This window comes from Sorex araneus, chromosome 3, assembly GCF_027595985.1.
Source record: "Sorex araneus isolate mSorAra2 chromosome 3, mSorAra2.pri, whole genome shotgun sequence".
Classification (NCBI taxonomy): Eukaryota; Metazoa; Chordata; class Mammalia; order Eulipotyphla; family Soricidae; genus Sorex; species Sorex araneus.
This window is the reverse complement of record NC_073304.1, coordinates 222,658,091-222,674,372: the sequence shown is the minus strand read 5'-3', so window position 1 is coordinate 222,674,372 and position 16,282 is coordinate 222,658,091. Positions and strand designations below refer to the sequence as shown.

Here is a 16,282-nt window from a genome sequence, read left to right as displayed (position 1 = left end):
CCCACAGTCCCGACTCCAGCCTCCTGCCTCTGGGAACACAAGAGCACCAAGGACTGACGGGCAGAACCGTCCAGGGCCACAGCCGGGAGCTGAAGATGGGGCCAGGCTTCTCTCCCTATAGTGGGAGATCTGGGGTGCACCCCTGCCAGGGTTAAGTGGGAACACTCTCATCGTTCTCTGGTGTGGGAGCGGAGCCTGGGCCTCCAAGCAGGATAGAAGAGGGAACCAGAGGCCTGTCCCCAGAATTGCCTGACGGTACCCCCCCCCCTTCTTTGCCCCAGCAGAGTCCCTACTTTTCCTTCCCAGCAACCAGCGAGCAGCTCAGAGATAGGCCAGGGTGGGCAATGTGATGTGCCCCAAGACCTCAGTGGGCGGCAGTGTGTGGGGTTCCCAGTGCCAGATACAGCTCTATGTACACTGGGCAGTGCCCCCTACTAGCTGGGGGCTAGTAGGAGTAGCCGCCCTTGGGGCCAAAGGGCTGGGCAGGGCCAGCCAGCTCTGGGAGGTAAGCAGGGCTCTCGTCCAAGTGGGACAAAGGGACTGTGTCCTCCTCACTGACCGGCCGGTCAAACTCAGCCTTGAGCGCTGGCCGCTGATTGTCCGGGAAGGCCAGCGAGAAGAGGGCCTCGGGCTCACACACGAACTTGTACACATAGCGCTCGCCAGCCACCTGCGGGAAGAGGGGCTGGGTTGGTCACCCAGGCTCCACCCAGGGAGGGACTAGGGACAGCAGCTTCCCCCACCCCCCACAGGAGCCTGCCCTGCTGGTTTCTCTAAGAAGCCGGCTCCCTCTGGTTTCCGCTCTCATCCCAATCTCTCCGGGTTCTGGAAACTTCCAGTCTCAGCTTGGTATTCTTGGGCAGGGAAACCTTAGGCGGGCCACAGGCCTGCTGAGAAGTGCTTTCCTGCCCCACCCTCGTGTCCTTGACCCTTTGCCTGACCTTCTGCATGATGCCTTTCTCATAGTAGTATCGGAGCGAGCGACTCAGCTTGTCGTAATTCATGGCCGGCCGGTTCTTCTGGATGCCCCAGAGCCGGGCGACCTGGGCGCAGGAAAAGGAAGTGGGGACAGCGAGTCGAGCTCAGCAGAGGGAATATGGAAGCCAAGCCAGAAAGAACATTTGAGGGGCCGGAGATAGGCGTTAAAGGTGCTGGCCTGCTGATGACCCAGGTTCTATTCCCAGAACTGCAAATGGTCTCCTGAGCACAGCGCCAGGAGTAATCCCGGAACCCCGCTGAGTGTGGTCCAATACCACCCACACCCCACTCCCCAAAAGAACACTGGACATTTCTTGGCCAGTATGGGCAGTGATCCCTGCGATCCAGCCCCACCCAGCCCCTGACCCAGTGACCCGGCCTGGCCGGAACTCAGGTCCAGTAAAGCATGGGCGGCCCCCACTTCTCAGTTCCCATCTGCAGACCCCACAGATGTGCAGGGGGAGGTGGGAGGCACCGGAGAGGCTCACCTCCTCAGGCTCGATTAGCTTGAACTCCATCCCCCGGCCAGTCCAGGCAATGAAATGGGCGTTGGTGGGGTCATCCAGCAGGGCCACCAGGAACTGCCAGAGCTGCAGGGCGCCCCGACGCTGGTAGGGCGGCCCCTCTCGAAACGCTGCAACCCCTTCCTGCTTGATGTCTCCTGAGAAGAGCAAAGTAGGAGCTGAGGGGTCCGGGCCTCTGGGACCCCCAACCAGCCTCTTCCCTCCCAGGCGTCTGCAGGCCCTTTGCCAGTATAATGCCAAGTGTGATTCCGGAGGATACACCCACAGAAGAAAGGCTAAGGCCCCTCTCGGGAACTCCTCTGACCTTCAAATTTCTCAGGGACGACACACACGTCATCTGGGAATGGTCGCAAGGGTTTCTCATAGCTGTAACCTTAAGGAGAAGGGGGAGGTGTCACTCAGATCTGTGGGTTTGCTATTATGATTCTGGGAGACTCCTGATCAAGGAGCGTCTCTCTCCCCCCCTCCCCCCAATGCAGGACTCTCCTCCAAGTGGAAAGCAGGGGGAGGGGAGGGACGGGAACGATGGGTGTCTTACCCATGCTGCTGTCCCCAAGGGGGGGCCCTGAGAAACCCTCGGTGTGGAGGTACATGGAGGGGCACCCCGGGACATCTGCAGGAAAGAAAGGACAATGGGAGGGAGTGGCGTTGAGGGCCGGAGCCCCCCACACATCCAAGATCTCCCTGCTAGCCGGGCTTCCAGCTGGCAGCCCAGCTGCCCGCCTGCCACCCAGGCAGTGGGAGTGCCAGGCCTGAGCCCCTCAGCTTGAGGGCTGGGCCCGAGGGCATGGGCGGCAGCAGCTGAGGGCCGGGCCAAGCCGTTTCCCCGGGCCAAGATTCCAGGGAGCAGCTGCTTCCTGCGACTTTAGGGGGCAAGGAGGGAGGGGTAGGAGGAACCTCCGGGCAAAAGGTTCGGTGTCCACGTGTGACTCCCTTGGAATTGGACTAAGGTCCGGTGGGCGGGTCAGGTTCCTAGCAGAGCTGGACGGACAAGGGGACAGACGGAGAGACAGGCAATGCACTGGGGCAGCGGTACGTCGCGGCTTGGGTTCGCGAGCAGAGCACATTCCACCCCATCCCTCCGCTTCCCCGCCCGGCGGCGGGAGCAGGCGGCCGCGCAGCGCTCCCACCTAGCGAGGCGGCGGCGCTGAAACCCGACACCTCCGGGAGGGGGCGGAGGCCGGGCCCATTCAGGCCTCCATTTTGTGAATGGAATTCCTGACTCCATTCACAGGAAGCCGAGGGAGGGGGCGGGAGTTCAAGGGCACGTAACCCGATGCCGGCCCTCGGGGCCGCGGCCGCTGAAGGTCGGCGCGCCGCCCTCTCGGCCCCGCAGCTCCGCCGCTCACCCTCCCACCGACAGACCAGGCACCCGGAAAAGGTAAACTCAAAAGCTGCTCTCGCCCGCGGCCGCCTTCTCTAACCTCCGAATTGATCGCTCTAATGCAAGTTTGCAAAGGAACTCGGATCCGCCGCCCGCAACAGAGTAACAGAGTAGCAGAAGCCGCGGAGGAAGGACGCGTCCTCCCTCAGGGCTGCAGGCTGGCATGTGGACCCATTTAGGGCTGAGAAGCGCGCGCTCCCGGAGGGCCGGGAGCGAGAATAGAGAGGCATCCCTCCTGGGGCCCGGAGGAAGCCGTGCTACCAATGCTTCCTGTATCTGAGGTTATAGCAACCCCCCCAAAACGACAAGCAGTCCAGGACACACTCCTGGCCAGGGCAGTGGGTAGCGGTCAATCAGGGGACTCAAGCAGGACGTGGAAAACACTCAGAAGCCCCGCATCCCTACTAGGAAACATGGGTTTGGCTAGTTTTGAGCTGCTGCTTCTCTTCCATCAGATCCCTTTGGATTTAAGCTCGTGAGCCCCGGCTCAGGGATCTGTCGGAGCCATCTCCCATCCTCTATACGAGCTCCAGGAACTGCACTTTGGAGGTCATTAAGACTCCAAATGGGGGGCGGAGGGATGGTACTAGGTGTTAAGGCGCTTGCCTTGCATGTGACCAACCTAAAGTTTCATCTCCAGAACCACATTCCTAGTTCCTGGTTCCACGACTGACACAGAGCCCAGGAATAAACCCTGAGCACTAGCTGGTGCGCCCCATCCCCCAAAATAAACATTAAAAATAATTCCAAACAGCCAGGGATATGGATCACCATGAAGTTATGTCTTGTTTGCATGAGACCTGGATTGGATTCGACCCTCAGTGGCGGAGAGGGGGAGAGATTTTGGAAATTTGGTTTAGGAAGATGACTCCAGGACTGGGGCCCAAGCAGTAGTTTCTGGGTTCAGTCCCTGGTACCGTTTAGTTCCCTGAGCACTGGGCTGGAGTAGCACCCTGAGCACCACCAGATGGTACCCCGAAAAGTACCAAAAAAGGAAAAAGGGGGCCGTGAGAACTGAATTTGCGAAGTGCATTTCCCTTCTCACATGGGTAACTCAGGTTCAATTTCTGGTATTATTATTATTATTATTATTGGGTCACACCCGGCAATGCACAGGGGTTAACTCCTGGCTCTGCCCTCAGGAATAACTCCTGGTGGTGCTCGGGGGACCATGTAGGATGCTGGGAATCGAACCCGGGTTGGCCACATGCAAGGCAAATGCCCTACCCACTGTGCTATTGCTCCAGCCCCAATTTCTGGTATTATTGCTGGGAGCAGTTCCTGAGCATAAAGCTGAGAGTAGCCTAGGAGCACTCCTGGGTGTGGCCATACACACACACCCGCCCCCAACACAGACACAAAACACTCAAAGTCAAAAAGAAAATGTCCATTTAGGACCTGAGAGACAGTCCTGCAGGTAGTGAAGCGGATGCCTTACATGCAGCCGACCCAGGCTTGATCCCCAGTACTCCACTGGGGGTCCCCCCAACATCATCAGGAGTGATCCCTGAGCACTACCAGGTGCACGCACCCTCCCTTCCCCGCCCCAAAAGTAAACGACTACTCTTCTGAATCTATGGGGGGAAAAAGTGGACAGAAGTGGACGGTGGATGAACTGGATGGTAACACCAAAAACCATGTGGGTTCATCCCATCCCATGCCACCCACCCTGAAATGCCTCCCCCGAATCCCCTTCCGCCAGCAAGATGTCTCACCTGAGTCATAGGCGAAGTCCGTCTGCTCCTGTTTGATCACCACCCCCACCCCTGGGTAACTGTGCCCACTGGCCCCTCCCTGGCCCACGGGGGGCTGGCCCGCCTGCTCGTACAGGGGGTCAAGATATTCCTGCTTGAAGCTCTGCTGCGGGTAGGGCGGGCAGGGCTCCGACAGCTGGTGTTGGTAGGGGCCTGGGAGGGGGTCCCGGGCCCCTCCCTGAGAGGATGCAAAGGAGTGTCCAATGTCCAGAGGTTGCTGGAAGACGGAGCTGGAGAAGGCAGAGCAGAGAGTATTAAATGAAGCCCCCTCACCCCAATGCCTGCCATTCCCAAGAATACTGAGGGATGGGGGACCCCGTGGGCTGGGTCCCTTACCTGTGCTCCCCAAGGTACCCATGGCTAGGATGGGGCTGGGCGGCACTAGATCTCAGGAAATTCCGTTGTTCTGCCCGGGTGAAAGGCTGCAGGGGTGACTGTCCGGGAGCACCAGGGGCAGGAGACTTGATGGAGATTTGTCTAGGGGGGTCATAGGCACTGGAGTTGAGGGGGAGGCAAGGAAAGGGCAGAGAAACAAGACGAACATCTTTGAACCCTTCCTCCCGGGGGAAGTGACGTCACAGGGACTAGGGAAGGAGAAAGGGGTGAGAAGCAGGGCCAGGAATTGCAGGGGCCACACTCAGGCCCAGGAACTCTCAGCAGTCCCCATTCTTGGGGGGTAGGAAGGGAATGGAACCGGAGGCCCCACACGGCGGTGGTGGGGGCTGTGCTCAACCAAGGAGCTGTACCCCCGGCCCCCAGTAGCTGGCCTCGGAGGGACAGATACTGTTCCATGAGCAAAACGCGGGCCCCAGGACACTGAGTCTTTTTCCCGAGGAGACTCTGAGCCTGTGTTCCCTTCCAAGCTCACACAGCTTTGCTGTGTCTCACCACACAGGCCGTTATCGAGTGGTCAGAGGCACATTCCAGCCCAGAGCGCCCCTCCTGGTTCCAGGCCTTCCTGGTTCTGAGATGCTCACCTGGAATAAAGGCACTGCTCGCCATGGTAGGGCCGCGGCAGCTTCCTGCTGCAGGGAACAGCTGGCTCTGTGCGGGGGCTCCGGGGCTCCTTCTTGATCCTGGTGGTGGGGCTGTGGAAGGCTACTGCGGGGGCGGGGGCGTGGGGGAGAGCAGAGACGAGTCCCAGGGTGTCCCTCAAGAGGCAGGCCAGGCTGCTTCCACTTCTAGAGGACCCGCGGGGAATCCCAGACTGCCTCTGCCTCTTGCTTTTTCGTTTTTCAGACATCTGTGGTCAGCCGCGTCTCACAACAGTAGGACTACTGTCGTGACACCGGCTCTATGTGTCAAGTCGATGTCCCCGATTAACCAAAGAAACTAACCTGGGTCGGCCGCATGCAAGGGAAGAGCCCACCCCACTGTACTATCACTCAGGCCCCTAAGTTTTGCTTTTTTTTGCAGAAAGTCATGCATGTTTCTGTAAGCTGCTATTCTAATCATTTGTGTACTTTTTCATCCCAGTGGCCGACCCGTGTTCAATTCCTCTGCCCCTCTCGGAGAGCCCGGCAAGCTACCGGGAGTATGGAGCCCGCACGGCAGAGCCTGGCAAGCTACCCGTGGCGTATTGGATATGCCAAAAACAGTAACAATAAGTCTCATGGTGTGAGACGTTATTGGTGCTTGCTCGAACAAATCGATGAGCAACAGGATGACAGTGACAGTGACAGTGGCGCACACTCCTGAGAACAGTAATAGCAAAGCAAAGTTTCTCAGTAGCAGAATTACTGACATGTGGCATGTGTCTAGATCTGGTTGTTAATGAAAGAAAAGGAGCGTGTGTGTGTGTGTGTGTGTGTAAGTGTATGAGTATATATATATATGTGTGTGTGTGTATGTATGTATATGTGTGATTGTGTTTATATGAGTGTATGTGTGTATGAGCATGTGTGGCTGTCTGAGTGTATGTGTGTGTTGTGTGTTGTGTGGCTGTAGGCTGTTTAGCAGTACCCTGGCTTCTATCCATGGAATGTGACAGAACCCTCTTTACGTAACCAAGCTATGACAATCAAAAATGCCTACAGACATTGTCACCAACTGGTGATAATGATTGCACTGGCTCTGTGCAACTTAAGTCTCCTACTCCTAAATTGCATGAAAGTAACTCAGAATGTTATACCTGAACCTTGAGAAATTGGTTCAATCCCCTTATTTCAAAAATAGAAAACAAAGGACCAGAGAGGCAAAGTGTGAGTTCTGAAGTCACAGAGATAGAATGGGAAGTCCCCACTGGAACCAAGGCCTTCATCACCCAGTGACAGCCTGAGGCTTTGTATCCAAAACCCAAAATGAGAAACCCTGCATTCACCCTTTCCTTTCCTCTCCCCCCACCCCACCAACTCAGAGATTCTCCTGGTACTCCAGGGGACTTTGAGTACCAGGAGAATATGGGATGCTGGGGATTGAACCTGGGCCGGCAGAGTGCAAGGCAAATGCACTACCCCTTTTCTTTAGGAAGGAACTTGCTGGTCTATTTTTGGTTGTTGTTTGGTGGGTTTGCTTTTTTGGGTCACACCCAGCGATGCACAGGGGTTACTCCTGGCTCTGCACTCAGGAATTACTCCTGGAGGTGCCCGGAGGACCATATGGGATGCTGGGAATTGAACCCGGGTTGGCCACGTGCAAGATAAACGCCCTACCTGCTGTGCTATTGCTCCAGCCCATTTGGTTGGTTTGGGGCCACCGCTATGCCAGGAACCTGGGTGTTTAAGGGGAGCACCCGCCTTCCCTCCCCCTCCCCTCCCCCTCATCCTAGCTCTTGACCCCTCTCTGTTCTGCTAGCTCAATACAAGTAACTCACTTCCAGCCCCTCCCTTCACCCTCCCATCCCACTACCCCCCCCAACACACACAGCCCCCTACTCACAATTCTCTGCATGGAAATCAGGAACAAACTGCTCATCACTGTCCGGTACCTGAGCTGCAGAGAGAGGTCAGAGGTGAGTGGGGGGTGGGGGCCTTGGGTGGCAGCCCCGAAGAAACCTTTTATTAGAGCCCAGCATGGGGTGATGGGGTGGGGGTGGAGAACCAGCCTTCCAGTGCCCAGGGCAAGTCCACCTGGGCCCTGCAGCCCTCTGAGGGGAGGCCCAGGAGGTCTCAGAACCTGTCCGAGCAGATTCCAGGGTCTTTTCCTAGCTACTTTGTCTCTATTCTCTCCAAGTTTCTGAGGTACCCAAAGTGTCTCCTACAAAGTTCCCTCAAAGCTCAGAGCCCAGGCCCCAGCGGGAGGTGAAGGCTTCCTGGAGCCAGTATCTGCACTCGGCTCCAGAATCTCTCCTGTATTTTTGCTTGGCTTAGTTTCAGCGCCGCATGTGGCACTGCTCAGGTCTTACTTGTCTCTCTGTGCCCGCTCCTGACAGTGCTTGGAAGGACTATATGGAGTGCTGGGATCGAACCCACTTTGGTCCTGGGCAAGGCAAAGGCCCTCCCGGCTGCGTCCTCTCGCTGACCTTTAACCCCTGCTAGGTGAAGCTGAGGCAGAGAAGTGTTGGAGCAGGCGAAGATGCTCTCAAAAGGAGATGTGGGACATGCCAGCTTAGGGCCTCATCCCTTGAATGGGCAACGCGCAGAGCACAGAAACCCAGGGGTCTGAGGGGCCGCCCCGGGGGCTGGCATAGGCTGAGCTGGGCTTGGGGCTCAGGCAGAAAAATCCCATCGGGGGCTGGAGCAATAGCACAGCGGGTAGGGCATTTGCCTTGCACGTGGCCGACCCGGGTTCGATTCCCAGCATCCCATATGGTCTCCTGAGCACCGCCAGGAGTAACTCCTGAGTACAAAGCCAGGAGTAACCCCTGTGCATTGCCGGGTATGACCCAAAAGGCAAAAAAAAGAAAAGAAAAGAAAAATCCCATCGGCAGCACCAGCCCTCTGCTCCAACCTCAACACTAGGCTGATTGCTAGTTTATTCTGGCCTTCCCCACAGCTTCCACCTCCCCCTCTCAGGAACCCAGATGGCATCAGGAAGAGTGAAGGGTAGATTCTGAACTTGAAGAGAAGGGCTCAGGCCAGATTGGGGGTGGCCGCCGAAGAAGATCGGAACCCAGGGAAACTGGACTCTTGTTCCACGGGTCTCTGCTCTCAAAGCAGACATTAGGGAAGGGCCAGAGTGGCGGAGGTTGGAGGTCACATCCATGTTCCTAACCTTGAACAAGCAATACCACCCTCTCGCACCCACCCCTGTGCGTGTATGTATATACACACACACACACACACACACACACACACACACACACACACACACACTCATGCTCACGTGTACACACACGCTCGTGCATACACACGCACACATGCACATACAGACACACACACATGCTCACGCGTACACCACACATGCACACACACACACACACACTCATGCGCATGCGCATACCAGCTCCTTCCCTCCTGGGCCAAGGCACGAGCATTTCCTACTTGGACCCCAGCCATGGCCTCTTAACTGAACTCCCACTCCCACTCCCGCCTCCCACCATCCATTGTTCTCTACAAAGCTGCGGGATCACCACATCACTATCTCTCTCTTGCTTAAAGTCGGGGCCCTAAACGGCCTCCATGCCCCTCAGCCTGGCCCTGCTGGCCCCAGAAGCCGTCCGTCTCCAGAGTTCTGTCTCCTTCCTAGTTCTCAGGTCTCAGCAGCGCTGTTCCCCCACTTCCCACCCCCCCCACCCCCGCCTGCCTGTTCTTTCTGGCCACTAAAGTCTTAGCTCCCAGATTCTCATGCCCGCCCAGATCCTGGCAGCGGAGTGTTGGTAACATCCCCTAGTATCCTGTGCCCCCACAGACCGCCTGGGTGGAGCTGACACATCTGTGTTTGCCTGGTTGATACCCAGACCCGAAGGGCCCACATGCCAGGGCTTTGCTCTGTCTTGTTCAGTCCCTGAACTGGTCTGGCTCAAGGCAGTCTTTGTCCCAGGGGTCAGTCCTAGCCCTCCCGAGCCAACGGTGGGCCTGGGAGCAAGGACAGGAGAGATGCTGACCCATGACCAGCTCTCCCATGACCCCCCGCCTCCTGCCGGGCCCCAGCAACATCAGGAGATGGGGAGCAAGAGAGTTACTCGCTAACTTGTTTTATTAGTTTGGGGGTTATACCCAGCAGTGCTCAGGACTTACTCCTGACTCTGTGCTCAGTGATCACTCCTGGTCGAGCTCAGGGGACCACACAGGATCCGGGGGACTGAACCTGGGTCTGCCACATAGCAGGCAAGAGCCCAACCTGCTGTACTCTTTCTCTCTGGCCCTCACCAAACTGTTTTAAGTATCAGAAGCACCAAGCGCATTTCAGGTAACTTCTTGTCAGAAGGAGAGGTGGGGGGGGGGGTATTTGTAGAATTTAGCTGCCAGGGATGTCTACTGAACAATTGATGAGAAAGAAGCCCATAGAAAGCAGTTCTCGAAGCCTGGGAAACAGCTCAAAGGGTGGAGCACATGATCCCGAGACTGCAAGGTGTTTCCCCCCCACCCCTACCCCTGCTTCCTACCCCAAGCAACAACAAGGGGTAACCCCCAAATATGGGGCTGCTTGGAGGAGCCCCTGAGTACTGCTGGGTGTGGCCCCAAACACACACAGACACAGACACACAATAAAGAATTCGCAAGCGAAGGAACACATCCGCAGGAAGGGAAATTCCTCGGCCAACACAAAGACTTCTCACTTCTCTTCGGGAGAGCAAGCAAGGTTGGGGTGCTGCCCGCACCAGGCTCCAGAGGCCTCGTGCGGACTCGTGGGGGGGGGGAGGGGGGTGCTGGCTCAACCATGCAGCACAGTCACTACCTGTGTGAGGTGGGGACCTTCGATCCCCACCACTGCATGTCCCCCACCGCAAGTCAGCACCACTAGGTGTGGGCCCTGCCACTGACCACAGCAACAGTTTCCTGCCCTGCAAAGTCTCATCCCACACACCCGCTCCACGGGGCTCAGCCCCCAGCAAGGCGGGCGTGGGGAACGGGGGAATGGAGGCCTTCCTGCTCAGCCAAGCTCCTCCTGCTGGCCCACCGACAGGGGCAGGATGGGGGGGGATGGAGGACGATGAGCAAATCTCCCCTCCCTGCTACCCAGACAAGGGGGAGGCGGGTGGTCCCGAGGGCAGGGAGGGTGCAGAACTTGGGGGAGACTGACGCACTCTGGGCCCCTCTGGGGCTTCATTAGCTGCCAGTTTCCACTGAGGTAATGGGCTGGGGGCACCTCTCACTGGCGTCAGAGGGCGGGTCACATGATGCCAGTGAGCTCTAGAGGGTCACCGAGCCTTTCCTCCCACCTCAGGCCTGAAGGTGACCACCGCCCCTCCTGGCCGAGGAGACCACCCACAGCCCGCAGACCTCCCCACTCCCCAGAGCCCGAGCCCCAGCCATCTGGGAGTGCCTAAGCCCCACCTGCCTGGCCCCTCCCCAATAGAGACGCTCGCTTCCCGGAGGGGCAGGCCCGGGCCTCGGGGCTCCGAGACTATCAACAAGGCTCGAAATAGGCACAACAGCAGCCCGAGCCTGCGTTCCTGGAGAGCGGGAGAACTTCTCACACCATGTTTGGTCTTGCGAGCCTGCCACACTCTTTGTGGAAGAGGCGGCGTTGTGGCCGCCAGCCTGTGTCCCAACTCTATCCTGGCACGAAGGTGGAGCTTATCTGCCTGGGTAGGGAGGGTGGGAGCAGGGCCAGGCCAGCATCATGCCCAGAGGGAATTTTAAGGACGATTCCTCCAAGAGGGGGGGTAGGGCCCTCCCTAGCTGGGCTTCGGGGACATCCCAGAGGGCCAAACAATGGCACTCTGGGTCAGGCACCTCCCACCACTGAGTTTGCCCCCTCACTCTCCTGCTTTAAGGATGACGGGGCATCTGGGTTGTGGGGGGGTCATTCCCCTGTGTTCCATTGTCACCACTGGCCTGTCTCTCACCCTTACCCTGCCCCCTCCTGACTGCCTCTGTGCTGGAAGGAACCAGTTCTCTCCATGGAGGGGACATTTGTCCCCAAGAGCTTTCTGGAAGGGGAGGAGGTAGAGATGGAGAAGGAGGCACTGTGATTAGAAAGAACTCCATTTCTTCCCCAAAGACAAAGCTCCTATGAGATGATGGTATACCAGACCCACACCCCCAAACCCTTTGACTTCAGGGCAGCCCTCAAGAAAAATGCACCATTTTCACAAGCACCCCCTCACACATACACCCCCTCTCCTTTTGGACGGACAAACACGGGGCACGGGGGGGGGGAATTGGGGGAGAGAAAAAAAGTGCAAAGGAGCTGGAGAGCCCCAAGGAAGATTCAGGAGCAGCAATGCGACAGAAAGGGGGCCACAGAGCCACCCTCTGAGTAGCCCACAGCAGGGAGGGGTCACACTCTCCCTAGAAACATCATATTCCTTTAGGGATCGTGCTCCCCAACAATTTTACACACAAAAGCAAAGACGCCTTGGTTCAAAGACCCTGGAAAACTGTCCACAGGGATAGGGGTGTCTGGAGACACCCCCCCAGGTCTTAGGAACATTCACACATGAAGCCACTGTTCCTTTCTACCAAAGCCACCAATCCATTGTCCCTGGAGCTCCTGAGAGCCCCCAATAAATTCAGAAAGACCCCCCGGCTGGAAGCAGCGCATCTTTGACCATAACTAGACACCGCCTAGGCTCAACATGCTGAGTCTTTCTCCAGCAATTCGGAAGAACCCAGACACCCCCAAATCAGACACACCCTCTGAGCCTCAGTTCACCCCTCCCCAATGTCTATAAAAACCCCATCCCCCCTCCTACAGCGCCCACTCACACTCACCCCAAAGATGCCTGGACTCGGGACTCCGGACCCACAACCACATCCGCTCAGATCTGACCTGGACACCCTCCCCAGTTTTCACGGCTCCACCCCCCCCCCACCCACCCGACTGACCCACTGCTTCTCTGCAATCCAGGCCCTTGGGAAGATACCAGCCCCCCACCCATTCTTCCTGATGCGCCCCACCTCTGGCAAGAGTCCAAAGAAGCAGATTCTTTCCCCCGCCGCCATTACCCCCAGCCCCCCCAAAGCTCCCCCTGGGCAGCAGGGGTCACTGACCTGGTGGGAAGAGGCAGGAGAGGAGACTGGGGTGCTGGTGGGGTGGTGCAGGGGCACAGGGCCCCGGCAGCTGCATCTGTCTCCGCAGAGAGAGTGGGAAAGAGCAGGCGGCCTCAGCATCCCCCCTCAGGCCTGGCCATCCACTGGCAGCCGGGAACCTGAGCTGCTCCCTCGGAAGGACAGGGAACCAAGGAGATCCCAGAGCACCCCCACCCCCACCCCACCTCCCCACCCACTAGATTTAAATGTCCAGGGACTCCCAGGGCAGCAATAAGACACCAACACGCCTCACTCACACACTGACACAGACAGAGAGACACGGACTCTCTGGAGACCCCACCACCAAGGGGGTGGGGCAGCCACGGCTGACCAAAGCAACCCCCACCCCCACCCCCACCCCCTTTCCCTTGCCAAACCCCCACACCCCCAAATGGACCCACTGCTGCTAGAAAAATGCTCTCAGCGGCCGAGCCTACCCCCAATCACAGCCCCAGGAGCTGCCCACGGCGGAAGCTCAGGGACCCTCTGCGGACAGAAGGAGCCCGGCCGGAGAGCAGGCGTGGGGAAAGGAAGTCTCTGAGCCCCTGGAAACTGACACCTCTGTGATCTTCAGCCCGGCTCAGCCGGAACCTCGGGAGGAGGATGGGCGCGCCAGGCAAAGCTCGCCTGGACCGCGCCTGGAGCTGGCCATGAAGGGCTCGCTGAGGCAGGGCAGACGTGTACAAGACCCTGAGATCTCCCCCAGTACCCAGGGTGGTCACTCAGCCACAAAGTCCGCAAAATGTCTTTGCTCTATGCGAGTCACTGTGCTAATGCATCTATTTTGTGGTCAAGACAGATTCAGGATCACTGTGAAGATCTCATCAAGGGTCCTTCCCTTCTACCCCAAGCTTTTATAGAAGGCTCCAGAGGGGCTGGGTTTGAACATTAAAAAAAAAAAAAAAAAAAAAAACCACCAAAAATACCCCCAAAATACCCCCAAGTAGAGGAACTGGGTAATAGAAAGGAAGAGAAAAAACCTCCGTGATAGAATAGGTTTGGCCGCTTTGGTTTTAAGAGTTAAACTAAAGGGACTCTAAGATGGGGGCATTAACCCTACGCTCCCCGAGGCTGTCCAACCCCATCCGTCTCCAATCTGCAACCCCACCAGAGACACTCTTGGGCCCCACCAAAACACACCCATGAATTCAATTGGGGCACCCTGAGAATACTCCTCCCTAGTCAGCTCACAGTGAATTCCCCAGCATGCAAAAGAGAATTTTGCCGGGGCTGGAGGTATTCAGGAGGGATGGAGAAGGGAGAATCTGTGGTCATCAGAATTAGAATTATAATCAAGGCAGGGGTTGGGGGGACTTAAGGGGGGAGGTTGAGGGGCTGTTCCCACTTTTCAAATTGCTGGAAAAAAAAAGGAATACACTTTTGTTGATCTTTTGGCTCAGATGCTAAATTGTTTGGCACTGAGGTTTGGAAAGAAGAGAAACCAAGAGGGTAAAAATAAATGTTTTGGCAACTCCCGAAAATAGGTAAGGAATCGCGTTTCCCACTCTGGTCGCTCCACCCCCACCCCAAAACACACCTTGGCGGGTAGCTGCAGCAAACAAACTTTGCAAATGAAAATTTCAACCAGGAAAACGGGCCTGGGGCCAAGTTCCATTCAAATAAGCAAATACCCCACACAATGGTCTGATTCATCCCCAGGCCTAGTTACACAAGCCTGGCTCAGGGCAGGGAAAATAAATATCAATATAAGTGTCCACACTGGGCCCTGGGGAGCACAGGAGGCAGCGGACTTGGGGAGCGGGGGCTTGGCAAGCTGGGGACTGAGGGGGGTGCAAGGACAGCGGAAGGGACAGGTTGGATCAGCGCTAGGGCGCACCTCCCACCCCAATAAAAAGGTCACAAAACTACTCACCTTCAGCCAGCCACGTCTCCTGAAAGTGGCTGAGATCCTGGAAGAGATCTGAGGGGTGAATAATGGAATTGGAGAAGGTGAGGCGGGGTGATGCAGGGAGAAAGGGAACCCTAGCTGGCCGGGGGACCGCCGCCCCGTCGGGGGTAGAGGCAGAGAATTTAGTGGGCGAGTGTTTAGGGGGAAAGTGCGCAGAGCTCCAGGTGTGTGTGTGTGTGTGTACGCGCGTGTGCGCGCGCGCGCGCGTTCGTGTGTGTGTGTGTGTGTGTGTGGCAGGGGGAGTCGGTTTGTCCTTCCAGTTCTTTACCTTCGGAGTCGGGGGGCGGCAGGGAGCCCGGGTCCATGAGCTTCCCCTGCGGGACCATCAGAGCTTCGCGCAAGATTCCATTTCCGGGCGATTTCTGCGGAGAGGGGGAGGAATGCCCCCGGGTCACCCTGGGCCACCTGGTATGGGGGCGGGGCCGGGGTCCCGGGGTGATTCGGGGGCCGGGGAGACGGGGCCCCCCGCAGGCAGGTCTGGCGGGGCAGGGTCCGCGGGCCGGGCGGGGGCGGGGTGCGGGGCGGGGGCGGGCGTGGAGGCCGGCGCGGCGCTCACGCTGCTGAAGGTATAGGGCACTTGCTGGTCCAAGTATCCGCCTTTCATCCTCCGATCCATCCGGCCGCTCCCTCTGGCCGCGCGGCTCGGGCCCCGCGCGGGGGCAGAGACCTGGCGGGGGGAGGGGGCCGCGTCCGCGCACAGTCCTGGGAAAGCAGCGGTGGGGGCGGGTCAGGGCTGCACGGCGGGAGCGGGGTCGGGGCTCGGCGCCAGACCGCAAAACTTCTCCGACTCACTCCGGCCCCGAGCTGGGCGCCGCCACCGCTCCCCTCCCGCCAAAGGAGGGAGACCGTCCCACCTGCTCCTAGGAGCCGGCTTCGGTCGCTTTCTGCAGCTCCGCTCTGCCCGAGCTCTGTTACATAAGACATGTGTGTGCGCGTGTGTGCATGTGTGTGCGCGCGCGCGCGTGTATGTGTGTGCGTGTATGTGTGTGCGCTCGAGCGCGGAGGCCGAGGCGCGTACCGTTCGCACGCCCACAGCTCCCGAGCCCCCTCCAGCCCTAAATCCTCGCGCCTCTTACCCCCACCCCCACCCCGGACTTGGAATCTGCGGAGGCGGCGGCGAGTGGGGGGCGGGGGGGTGCTGGAGCGAAGCGGGGGAATCACAAATATTCTCCGTCCCTCCCTTCCCGCAGCCTCACCTGAGGCCGGGGCGTCAGTGCTGGAGCCGCAGGGGCTCGGAGCATGCCCCGGGGCCGGCACCGAGGGCCGCGGGGCTAGGCCGGAGCGAGGCTGCCCCGGCCTGGGGTACCCCGCGCACCGGCTTGTTTTCCCGGCGCCGCCGACAGTTGTGAGCCCCGGGGAGCTGCTGATTGGTGCATTTCCTTCGCCTCTCGGCCTCGGCTCTCTTACCCCCCCTCCCGCACCCCCCTCACCACCACCCTGTTCCCTTTGTTTCATTGACTTTTGTGAATGAAACCCCAGGGCCGGGCACGCCAGCCAATCGGGACGCTCGCCCGACCTAGTGCGGGGCGGAGTTTCCCAGCCGCGGGAGCCAATCAGAACGCAGGGGCTGGCTCTGGGCTTCATTCACGGCCTGAGCTCCCATTCATAAAAAAAAAAAAAATCACCTCCGCGCGGCCGGAGTTCATTCATAAAGA

The 16,282-nt window shown here is 58.4% G+C and overlaps 1 protein-coding gene across 7 annotated transcripts; it reads right to left on the bottom strand.

The window, feature by feature from the left end:
* Window positions 1–16,012, bottom strand: ETV4 (ETS variant transcription factor 4). Of its 7 annotated transcripts, XM_055131872.1 has the most exons (14): window positions 15,824–16,012; window positions 15,482–15,535; window positions 15,184–15,329; window positions 14,896–14,989; window positions 14,592–14,639; window positions 7,518–7,571; window positions 5,618–5,741; window positions 4,977–5,135; window positions 4,602–4,870; window positions 2,041–2,115; window positions 1,807–1,875; window positions 1,467–1,639; window positions 942–1,043; window positions 1–670 (listed from the first exon to the last, which is right to left on the bottom strand). In XM_055131872.1, the coding sequence occupies exons 3-14, from the start codon at window positions 15,241–15,243 to the stop codon at window positions 446–448; spliced, it is 1,452 nt and encodes a 483-aa protein (XP_054987847.1). In that variant the 5' UTR covers window positions 15,244–15,329; window positions 15,482–15,535; window positions 15,824–16,012; the 3' UTR covers window positions 1–445. The 7 variants fall into 7 exon arrangements, with proteins under 7 accessions (XP_054987847.1, XP_004621028.2, XP_054987843.1 ...); XM_004620971.2 differs by lacking the exon at window positions 15,482–15,535 and having other exon boundaries at window positions 15,184–15,294; window positions 15,824–16,005; XM_055131868.1 differs by lacking the exon at window positions 15,482–15,535 and having other exon boundaries at window positions 4,977–5,117; window positions 15,184–15,294; window positions 15,824–16,005.
* Between the last annotated feature and the right edge of the window lie 270 nt (window positions 16,013–16,282).

What these genes read in the sequence shown, in the direction of transcription:
- ETV4 (XM_004620971.2), bottom strand. Translation starts at nt 15,868, where the DNA reads ATGCTCCGAGCCCCTGCGGCTCCAGCACTGACGCCCCGGCCTCAG. An exon ending in TGCCCTATACCTTCAGCAGC is followed by an intron (nt 14,990 to 15,183) that starts GTGAGCGCCGCG and finishes CCCTCTCCGCAG; the next exon opens with AAATCGCCCGGAAATGGAAT. An exon ending in CGTCCCTGAGAAATTTGAAG is followed by an intron (nt 1,640 to 1,806) that starts GTCAGAGGAGTT and finishes TGCTCTTCTCAG; the next exon opens with GAGACATCAAGCAGGAAGGG.